Raw genomic sequence first — 11,877 nt, forward strand, 5'->3', positions numbered from 1 at the left:
CAGTTCAATCACAGTGCGGTTTATAACATGTTAAAGTGGAGAGCTGTGCACATTTGAAAGTTGAATACAAAATGTGTATAGCAGCATTAACAAGGGAAGTGTTTATTGCAGAGTGATTCAATAAAGTGGTTCTTCATAGCATTTTCAGTTTTAAACAACACTTTTTTAACACGTTTAACATCACAGGAGATACATAAAAACATTAATGGAATTTAATTGTCTTCTGTGGCACATAACGGTAATGTTTTCATTCAGGCAATATGAGAATAAGCCAATCTCAAGTTGGCTTTCCATATACTACTCATTAGTATGACAGCACACACAAAATCCTGTTTTTCTAACTTCCTGTTCTCCACCAGAGGGCGCTGCATGCATGTACATTTATGCCTCCCTGTCTCTCCCTGCAGAAATACCCCGTGCTGCCTTACCTGGTGCTGGTGCTGAAGCAGTTCCTCCTGCAGAGGGACCTGAACGAGGTTTTCACCGGAGGGATCGGCTCCTACAGCCTCTTCCTCATGGCTGTCAGCTTCCTGCAGGTAAGAGACGCTCCGTCGTCCACCAGAGCTTCAATGTCTTTATTAGGGAGCGCTCAGGGACACTTTTTATGTGCAAAATGTTTTTAAAAAACACCTGGACACTAGGCTCCAGTACATCCAGAACTCAGCTGCCAGGGTTCTCACACGCACCAAGCACTGGCAGTACATCACCCCCCCCCCCCCCCCCCCCCCCCCACTCTCTTCAACCTCCACTGGCTCCCGGTCAAGTCCCGTATCGCCTAACTCCTCATTGACTAACATGGGGAAAGAGACGTCTGTAAATCGTTGGATAATTGTTTTTAAACTAAATGAACTACCCAGTGTGAACGTTTGTATAGCCCTTATTAAAAACATTCGGTCCTCAGGTTGTAAAATGTGCTGATAACGTTATTCTGAGAGTTATTTCCCTCGGCATTATGAACGCGGATCTAACCCACCATAACCCTCCATGCCCTCTCCCCTCGGTCCCTCACTGATCTCCTCCACCCTTACATCCCGTCCCGCACCCTTCGATTCCTCAGACTCCGGCCTGCTCGCCATTCCCCATTCAAGCCTCCGCACCTTCGGGGGCCGTGCCTTCAGTGTCGCTGCCCCCCCTCCCCCCTCTGGAACTCCCTCCCTGCTGAAATCCGTAACGCCCCTTCTCTGAACATCTTCAAATCAACCCTCAAAACTCATCTATTCCCCCCCCCCCCCCCCCCCCCCCCTGCAATGTTACACTTCCACCTCTGCCCCCTGTTTTGTGTCTTGTCCTTATATGTTTCTTGTTAAGCGACCTTGGGTTAATGAAAGGCGCTATATACAGGGGTGCACATAAGTGGTACGCATGCGCGGCAACAATCTGAAATGCGTACCGTCACTTGTGTCACAAAGCACATTTGCGTACCGACGTACTTGTGAAGCTTTTCCAGAAGGCGGTTAGATCACCGGACGACAGAGTCGGTCTCCGTGTGCACAGACAGGGCAGCTGTTAACGTCCGTCTGTACAGCAGCACTGCACTAGAACAGCTACCCCCCCCCCCCACGTTGACATTCGCGATACAGAGGGCTTCATACTTCACTAGCACCCCTCCCCCGTACAGAGGGCTTCGTGGGAACTTTGAGGGGAGCCAGAAGTTGGAGTACGAAACACTGACTCCAGGTACTCATCTGAGTACCTCACTGAGGAAGTTGTGTGCACCCCCGGCTAAATACATTTCAGTTATCATTGTTGTGTCTCTGCTGATACCGAAACCCTTTTTCCCCCGTCTTCAAAAAAATAAGCTTCTAATGTTACATTTATATGGATTCACTTTGAATAAAAACTCAGCCCACAACAAATAATAGTACAGAAGCTGCTTTTATCTAAACTTTTTATAGTTTGTTTTATTTTTTTTTTGATGTCTGATCCATTGATTTAGCCGTTATCTGCGCACCCCTAGTTTTTCATAATTCTTTGGTTTTTTTCTTACTTATGAGAAACTGATATTTGGCCCTTAAACTTTAGTAGCTTTATTTGTATCCGTCTGAATAGCTTTTCAGAAAAATCATCAAAACTCTGAGGAGTAAACAGCCCGAATCACAACGATCTGCCGCCTTCAGTGAAAACATTGCAAAACGTTTGTGCTCACGCTTCAATTCCTTTTTCAAATAACTCACTTTTTCAATAACCCTGACGTGGTGCTGTGTTACCTTCCAGCTTCACTACAGGGAGGATGTGTGCAGTCCCAACATCAACTTTGGCGTTCTGCTCATCGAGTTCTTTGAGCTCTACGGTCGCCACTTCAACTATCTGAAGACAGGCATCCGGATCGCTGACGGAGGCTGCTACGTGGCCAAAGACGAGGTTCAGAGGAGCATGGACAGCTACAGGCCCTCCATGCTCTACATCGAGGACCCTCTGCAGCCAGGTGGGAACAGTGGACACGGAGGAGGAAAAAGGGTTAGGTCAGGGGTGTCCAAACTAACTATACATGTAAAAATATATTACACCGTAGTACTCGTGTTGATACCACCACTTTTCAAATAAATTCAGTCAATTCAAGTTGGAGACATTTTCTAACATATCTTAGTGAATAAGAAAAAGCCCAATGACTTATTTACAAGCTTGAAATACACCCTTCCTATTTCTCCTTATTATAATCAATCTGAGGCTTCTGTTTCAAGGCATGAGCTAAACACTCATAAGCATCATGTACCTACATTTGATTGATTTTGCTAACTTATGAGGCGATATACCTCTAGTGAGTGGCCCGGCCCTTCTTATATTTTTCTGTACGTGTGGCCCTTAAGCATATCGTGTGTCTCGCATTCACACAAACTCACCGTCCGATTTGTTGCCAACAGATAACGATGTGGGTCGCAGTTCATACGGGGCCATGCAGGTGAAGCAGGCGTTTGACTACGCATACGTGGTGCTCAGCCACGCCGTGTCCCCCATCGCCAAATACTACCCCAACAACGAGACCGAGAGGTGAGATCTGATTACATTCAACTTTATTGAGTGGTGCAGGAATGTGGATTTGCCTTTTAGACAAGAGAACAATAAGTGATGAAATGCTGACTTATCATCAGGTTTTAGGACTCATTCCTGCTCCACTCCATGGTCATTGCACATAGTACAATGAAATACAGCTGGGATCCAACCAACCTGTATGAGGTTACAGTATATGCATGTTGTGATATATGGTTGTACAAATAATACAATGACGGCATAAATGAATCAAATAAATCTTGCTAAAAGTCAGAAAAATCTCCATATTGGCTGCTGTGTGTCTTTAAGTTTAGGGAGCGCTTGATGTGATATGCAGACACGTTATTAGGGGGCAGAACACGCATTTTAAACCCATTTTTTTTGAACGGCCTCGGTCCAGTTTAACTACTGCAGGGATGCAAACTTGTCACCTTTCGGCGAGATTCGCCGTTTTGAATCCAAAATAAGTCGTTTGTGTGATTCATGTAGATCTGCAATAAAAATATTTTTGGGGTATGGGGGGGGCTGGGACCCGGAGTAATCTGCGGCCGCGAGCTGTTATGTGCCATCATGACACGCATGGTGTTCTTTTTTTATATATTATAATGAAGTACGAGCTGCGTGCACGAGTCTTCCTGCCTGTTGGCTCTGCTCATGGATGTATAATAAGGCTCTGCTGCTCCGAGATGATGGTCTAGCTTCAGCAGCTACATTACCTACGGGTGCGTTCGTTAATATTAACTGTGCGTCCGGAGTCACTGTGGCACAGACTGGACCGCTGGTGAACAGCTGTTAGAACGGGCCGTTCAGGTGTTCAGAGCAGAGCTCCCTGTCGGAGAGCAGAGCGTGATGTGAACTGAAAAGTTTTTCTGTGGCAATATTATTTAAGGAATCGTTGAGCTAGCTAGCTAGCATACATTGTCACTATCTGCTAACGTTAGCTTTAGCCTTCTATTTCTAATAGTTTTTTTATAAGTATATATATATAGTACTTGAGTAAAAGTAGAAGCACTCAGATCTTGTTCTTGAGTATAAGTATAAGTACCAGAGTGTAGGAATACTCTGTTACAGTAAAAGTCCTGCATTCAAAATGTTCCTGAAGTAAAAGTAGAAAAGTGTTATCAAAATATAGTGAAAGTAGCGACTGTAAAAGTAGTCATTGTGCAGATTGGTCCATTTCAGAATAATAGATATATGTTTTCTAATGATTGATCATGAAAGTGTTCTCAAAGCTGGTGAAGGTGCAGCTAGTTTGAATGACTTTGTATACTGCAGGGTAGCTTGTGGATTTACTCCAGGTGGAACTAAAGTCTGATTTAACACTTGATTATATTTCACATCATTCATCCACATCTGCAAAGTAACTAAAGGTATTAAATACATGGAGTGGAGTAAAAGTACACCATTTACCTCTGAACTGTAGTGGAGTAGAAGAACAAAGTAGCAAAACATTGAAATACTTAAATAAAGTACAAGTACCTCAAAATTGTGCCCAAGTATAGTACTTGTTGAGTTTATGAACTTAGTTACTTTACACCAGTGGCTATAAAGATAGAAAGACTAAGCCTTGCACAGAGGCCTGAAAATACATTTTCAAAATGCTCAACAGTGCTGCCAAAATTATAAACTGACTGCTACACAATTAAAATAAATGCTTTTATATATTTCTATTAGATGTGACTCTATGGCGTTTCTGTTATTATTAACACTGCTGCTTTAGTTGTTCTGACTGCTAAAATCCTCTGTTATTCCTCATTTTAAAGCCGATATTCTGTGGGGTGGGGGAGCCGGGGGCTCGGATCCTTGTCACCTTTTTCATACCTGATGAGTTTGCATCCCTGCTCCTGGTTTTGAGAAGTGTGACATATCGTTTTTTTATGTCTGTGAGAGAAAGAGAGGGCAATGGGAGAGAGCAAGAGGAGCAAAACCCCAAAGCAAGTCTCATGTCAAAAAGTACCAGTTACTTAGTGTTGGCGCTATCGTCATATTTTTTCGATAGTACGTACGCCGTGACACATTGAGTTTATGCGACTTATCGCCCGGCCCTACAGGGCACAGTACCATGTTTTCAGACCGCTGTACACACACTGGTTTAACAGGTTTACCTCTCTCTGTTTCCCATCGCAGCATACTGGGTCGAATCATCCGAGTCACACAGGAAGTGGACGACTACAGGGAATGGATCCGGAAGAACTGGGGGAGCCCGTCTCAGAACGACCTGCCGCTCAACAGTACGACCAAACTCCTTACATTTCTTAACATATATATCTTTGAATCATATTGCATCTAAATATTGACTCTGAATCTAAGAGAGGTAAAGGGAAGGGTTATTATTTCCAGCTACTGGTCCCGGCAGCATGGCTTCATTAAGACTGGGCCCATTGATTGATATTCATCTCTATGGTTACATGGGACTAGATATTGTCTGTCTGGTTTTAAAGGCAGCGTTACAGTAATGTTATGTCACTTGTATGATTTAACTGCACTGTTTGTTAATTAGCTTCTACCCACTTAGTCATTAAATCCACAGAAATAATGATTATATCTTTTGATTGTACATTTTTGTTATTTTGGACAATTTTAAAATACAGGATTACCAATAATATGCGTTGCAGGAAATGTCAGAAATGGAAAGCAACTTGTTATTATTTTGTCTTACGGCTCTCTTCTCCGTTTCTGCAGAAAATGACGTCAGGCAGTTTGAGTCCAAGCAGCTCGATGAGTGCAACAACAACGTCCCGGATGATGAAGATGACGACGAAGATGAAGATGTTGTTGTTTTACCGTCGGCGCCCTGTAGCAAAACCTCCTCAAACTCCTCCTCGCCGTCCCCCTCCCTGCGCTCCTCTCCCTCCTCCCCTCTGTCGCCTTCCTCCTCCTCCATCTCCACTTCCAGCGACGCGGTCAGTACACACACACACACACACACACACACACACACACACACACACACACACACACACACACACACACACACACACACACACACACACACACACACACACACTAAATGTACTTTTGTACTTAGGGTTTTTAGTGGTTTTCCTATTAGATCAGAAATCATGTGATTCAACAACCAATTAGCTAACTTTGCCAAGGGGCACCATCTTTGTCTTGCCAGCCAATCAGAGCAAGCTGATGTTTTTTAGGAGGGGGCCTTAAAGAGACCAAAACTAAGCGTCATTAATATGTTCAAGTTAAAACCAAAGCAGAAGCTCGACTAAAACCGAAGAATATGTCCCCCTTTATCCCTTAGATGCACGAGTGATAGGACTCTACACTCTTCCAAAAGTGGGTCAAAAATGACGCTTATTAGAATAATGTTTTTATGCCATTTTGGTTAAGAAATATCACTTGTATAATAGTATTATATTTTGGTTCACAAAAGACATTTTTTATATTTATTTTTCTCTATTTCTAGCACAAAAAAAAACGTTTTGAACATATTGATATTTGAAAAAGGAAAAATTACCACACACACACACACACACACACACACACACACACTTCTTTAGTGACTGTCTTGCTGCACATTATCCCTTCCCTAAAAACCTGCAGCTACTTTGCACACTTTTTTTTGTTGATATGGTTCATTTCTGCAGTAGATTGAACATTTTAAGGGCATTCTAGTTCATTTTGTATATTTCTAATTTAGTATTCTTTAGTGAGATTTTCAACAAATCATGCTTTTAATAATAAAGCTTTATTTATATAGCACTTTTCATACAACGCATGCAGCTCAAAGTGCTTTACAAAATGATACATCACAAGTTAAAAATACACAACACGAAATTCCCCTCAGATGATTTGTTAAGAACTTTTAAAAGGTACTTGCAGCAAAATATAACATTTGATCAGGTTAATAGACACAAGGAGGTCCAATGATTGGTGTTTAGGATTACTGTCAATCAGGAACAATAATCTTGCTGCATTTGGAGATGCTTTTTGTATTTTAATAATCCATTTTTGGAAGTCTTTAATTGAAACAGTATGTTAAAAGATACACGTTGAAAGGCAAAAATCAAACTAGTATGCTAACACTAAATATATATGTGTAATGAAACGTGTAGAGGCCAGTCATGACATTGGATAAAGTGTATTTAGTACATTGGATACAGTGCATTTAGCACATTGGATACAGTGTATTTAATACATTGGATACAGTGCATTTAGCACATTGGATACAGTGCATTTAATACATTGGATACAGTGCATTTAGCACATTGGATACAGTGTATTTAGTACATGAGCACGATGGCGAGGTTTTTAAATCTCCGTTTCTCCTGTGTTTGTGTCTCAGGACTCTGACGGGACGCCCTGTAAGACGGCGAAGCAGCAGCAGCAGCCGCCGCCGACCGGCCGGGGCAACAGCAAACACAGAGAAAAGTCTGCGGTCGTCAATAACAACCGATCACAGAGCAACAGCAACAGCACTCCAGTAGGAAGCAACAAGGGAGGAAAGGTACGCAACTATATACACATCTTAACAAATATCCACACTGTAAATGAATACGGCGCATACAAGTGAATATGTTTAAAAAGAAACTCTGAATTTTGCACATTTCCTCTCACACTCTTTTAAATCAGCACAACGCTCCACTTTAAATACAGTATATAGTATTTGTCCTATTTTATTGTACTTGAATTAAGTCTGAAATTCGACTTGCGTCACAGCAGCTCCTACAAGGACCGATTTGTAGACTTGTTTTTGTAGGTTTATTGATTTTTCTTTGCCAGTCAGGTCTCTCTCCTGACATTGAAACATTGAATGACATTATAAAATAAGATAACTCAAAATTATTCTGTATCACGAATAGCAATATATTTCAAATATCCCACCAAACAATCCCTCATCCCACAGTTCACAATTAAATCCAAAACGGTCCACTTCGGGTTTTCTATAACAAAAATATGCAATGGTCCACAAATCACAGTTCTCTTGTTCAAAGGAAAGTTCAAAAGTAGCCAAGCTTGATAAACATCTTTGTTTAGGAAACAAACAAAAATAAACTTGTCTTCAAAATAAATAAAACAGTCAATTTCACATAGCATCAATATCACTGAGAGAAACATGCTCAAGACCCTTTAGCGTGCATTTGACCCATGGATGTATAATAAGAACTGGATACAGCATGGGAGGCGGAGCCTGAAGAGCGAAACGTCACGAAAGTACTCATATAATCATATAATCCATTCTTATTGTGCGTCCATGGGTAGAGGTAAAACTCATGTAGTACTGAACACGTCACATGAACGAGACGGGCGGTGCGGTCCCGTGGGTTAGATCCGCGTTCATAATGACGAGGAAATTAAGAACTCTCAGAATAATGTTATTAGCACATTTTACAACTTGAGGACCGAATGTTTTTACATACAAATGTTCGTACTGGGTAGTTTATTTAGTTAAAAAAAATAAAATCCAACGATTTACGGAACTGATACGGAAGTGTAGTACCGCCGTTTGGCCACAACGAATATTTTCCTCAGCGCCCGGCGCACTTCCTGGGGGCTTGGTTTGACCTGGGGAAAAAAAGGAGTGCTTCAGTCTGACTTTATGAAAACTAAAAATGTTTTTGCATATCCCCTCCTCAGGCCAGGATGTCTCGTTCTCACCAGAAGAGCGGCAACCACGCGCAGCAGAGCTCGACCTCCTCCACCACCAAAAGTCAACAGAGCATCAAGCCTCACCAGCAGGGCAACAGCAAGAAGAGGAAAAATGTGCGGGAGTCCACACAGGAAGAGCTCTGCAGATAGGGGACACCATGCGTCTCTGTGACTGTCCTGTCCCTCTACTTCTGCTGCAGAGTCGGCCCTCCGGAGGTCGTTGGGAGATGAACCCACAGCCAATCTGTCGAGCTTCTTACGGGGGGAAGTTGGCAAGGAAATAAAAAGAACAAAAAAAAATAAAGAATTGTTTTAGGAAAAGGGGGTTTCATTTCTTGGACCTGGATTGAAATCGTAAGGATAAACGCTCACACGCCTCCCTAAAGCTTCTCTTACGGAGTGGAGTTCCTTCCCACAGCCACAAAAACATGCCTCTGGCGCCTCCTGCTGTACGGGAACACAGGAATAATCGACTGCGGAGCAAAACCTGCTGCTGCTGCTGGCTGGAAATGCAATGATGTTTTTATCCCCCAAAAAAAAGGAAAAAATGGCTGAAAATGTACAAAATCAAAGATGTGTGAGAACAGATGTTATAACGATGGTTACTTACAAATGCAATCAGTTAGAGTGGGACATAACTTATGCATGAATTTTTTTTTTTCGTTGGTTGATTTTTCTGTTAATCTGTTTTGTTATGTCTAAACAGATTATACAAAGATTTGTAAAAAAAAAAAAAAAACACATATGCAAAAAAAAGAATATATATGAGTAAGAAGAAAATGTTTCATAATACCTTTTTACAAGATATACCGATGGAAGACATGTAAACGTGCCCTTTTTTTGGCCAAAGCCAAGATTTTGGGGGTCCCATTGCCAACATATATCATCAGCATTGACTTTGACTTCTCTCTGTGAGTGTTCACGTACACACACATCACTAAACACCTCTGCACACATCACTAAAGACCTCTGCACACATCACAACAGTGCAGATGAGACTACAGGTATACATGAACAAGAGGTGGTTTTTATCCAGAAATGCTACTCTTGGTGTGTTAACAACTGTTGGTGTTCCTTTTGGTAATTTACCCACTGCAAAATCATTTGTATTTGTTAAATGTATTTATTTTTTTATTAATTATATGAACATAGTATGGAGAGATGTATAATTAACATTAGAGTCCGTATCGTTGAGGCCTATATTGAAGTAGAGTGAGTTGAGCGCGAGGGTTGGATATGTTCAGGTTCAGAAAAATAATCACATTTATTATCATTTCATTTGTTTTTTTCAGTGACCAAGTTTCTTTTAAGACGTTAAGAGACCATTTTAAAAGTCCAACAGTGAGGACTCTGTTTTAATGTGTGGCTGGTCTACCTACTTTAAACGCAAACTGTATTTTATTTTCTGAAATATCATAGCAACAATCTTCAATATGTCCGCTTCCTCTCTCCTGTAGATGGCGTCATTGCTTCGACTCTGAATCCACAGAGTTTGGAGCTTGTATACTGCATTTGGATGGGTCCTTTCTGAGTGATTTCTTTAAATAATGTTTTGACTATTCATCTGAATGAGCAGCACGTGTGGAGTGCATGCTGGAGGGGGTTTCACACCAAAAGCACACCACCACCCTCTCTTTGTCTCAACAGGTAGACAGCAATAACAACAGCCTTTTCATGAAATACAGAATGATCCTCTTCAGACTCACCGCTGTTCCATCTTCTGTGTTCAGACACTGAAGCACATTTTGATAACTTGCTGCCAACTGTATGTGGTGTTGAAAAGTTGAAGGTACAATTGATCGCCCCCTCTTTCCTCTTCCTCATCCCTCGGTGCTACAGTGGAGGTTTTAAATGCAGTGTGTAAGTGCTGGAGAATCAAGTTAGCCGTGCCATCTGAATGTCCACTGACCATGTTCACTGCAGGAAGGATTCAAACCCAACTGTACTCATCTGAAACGTCTGCAGCTACTACAATTCATGCAATAAAAACAGTACAATTACACCACGTGTTGAAACCGTCTCTTGCTTGCTCAGTTTAATATGTATTTATGCCAGGGGTGTCCAAACTACGACCCAGGGGCCAAATGCGGCCCGCAGCCCATTTTGAAACGGCCCTAATCAAATTCAAAAAGTATAAAGGAATATGGCCCACAAATAAAACTTGTGCTTGTTTTATATTGTACTTCTTAAATATATTTGTAATCATATATTACACATTATTTACGTGTTAATAAGTACACTTTTAAAATAAAGTTGGTAACATTTTCAAACAAATCTTAGTTTGCTTAGCTTAAAATAGACTTCAGATCTTATTGGACCTCTATGAACCAGTTTGACCTTAAAATCCACAACATGTTGCATGTCAATCATCAACTTTACACTTCAGATTTTATGTTTTCTTCACTGTTAAGCAGAGTGGGGAGAAGTACTCAGATCTTGTATTTAAGTAAAAGTAGAAGTACCAGAGTGTAGGAATACTCTGTTACAGTAAAAGTCCTGCTTTCAAAATGTTACTCAAGAAAAACTAGTATCAGCATCAAAATATACTTGAAGTACCAAATGTAGTCATTCTGCAAATTGGTCCATTTCAGAATAATATATTTATATATTATATTTCCCAGGGAATTTTCTTCAGGATTTGCATTCTCTAGTTAATTTATATTATTCTTATTTATGTTTGAAGGTAAAAAGATTTCCAAAACTGTTGTTAGGTTTTGTTTTAAATCTCAAAAATGGCTTTGTTGAGAACTGTTTTCAGGAAATAAGAGAGTTGATACGAATTGTACTATTTAATAAAATAATAATTCAATATTTACACCCCCTCCCAACCTGTAGATGGCGTCATTGCTCTTACTCTGAGTCCACAGAGGTAGAACACATGTTTTATTCAACTGAATCTGCATCAATAATAAACGAATTATAAAGACATGTAAATATGTAATATTATTGTATTTTGTTCTACTTGCGTTATTGATTTTTATTTTATTTTTCTTTTACAGAAAGAAATCTATTTAAAAAAAAGTGTCCCGAGGAATACTTAAAAAATATGTTATTTCTTCCTCCCATTATTCAAGAAAATATCTCAAGCAACAAAAAATGTCACAATAAATGACTGTATTTCCCCCATTCACAATATCTCTTAAAAAAAGGCAATATTCAGCAGGCTCTATTTACCAAGTATACCATGAGCTTATCTTCGACCAGTTCAAATCCATTACCTTTAGAGACTTTGCATATTTGTATTAATGATGTCAAATATAATCAAGTGTTAAATCAGACTTTAGT

At 40.5% G+C, this 11,877-nt stretch overlaps 1 protein-coding gene across 1 annotated transcript in view; it reads left to right on the plus strand.

Annotated features, from left to right (window-relative positions):
• tent4b (terminal nucleotidyltransferase 4B) overlaps positions 1–10,594 on the plus strand; it is a 37,804-nt gene extending 27,210 nt beyond the window's left edge. The window contains exons 6-12 of the mRNA XM_079695514.1: positions 408–536; positions 2,215–2,425; positions 2,862–2,988; positions 5,116–5,219; positions 5,671–5,891; positions 7,289–7,450; positions 8,581–10,594. Coding sequence (XP_079551640.1) covers positions 408–536; positions 2,215–2,425; positions 2,862–2,988; positions 5,116–5,219; positions 5,671–5,891; positions 7,289–7,450; positions 8,581–8,742 — 1,116 coding nt within the window. The 3' untranslated portion in view covers positions 8,743–10,594. The remainder of the gene's footprint in view (positions 1–407; positions 537–2,214; positions 2,426–2,861; positions 2,989–5,115; positions 5,220–5,670; positions 5,892–7,288; positions 7,451–8,580) is intronic.
• The last annotated feature ends 1,283 nt before the right edge of the window (positions 10,595–11,877 follow it).

Source organism: Notothenia rossii (assembly GCF_949606895.1).
Source record: "Notothenia rossii genome assembly, contig: scaffold_120, whole genome shotgun sequence".
Taxonomy (NCBI): Eukaryota; Metazoa; Chordata; class Actinopteri; order Perciformes; family Nototheniidae; genus Notothenia; species Notothenia rossii.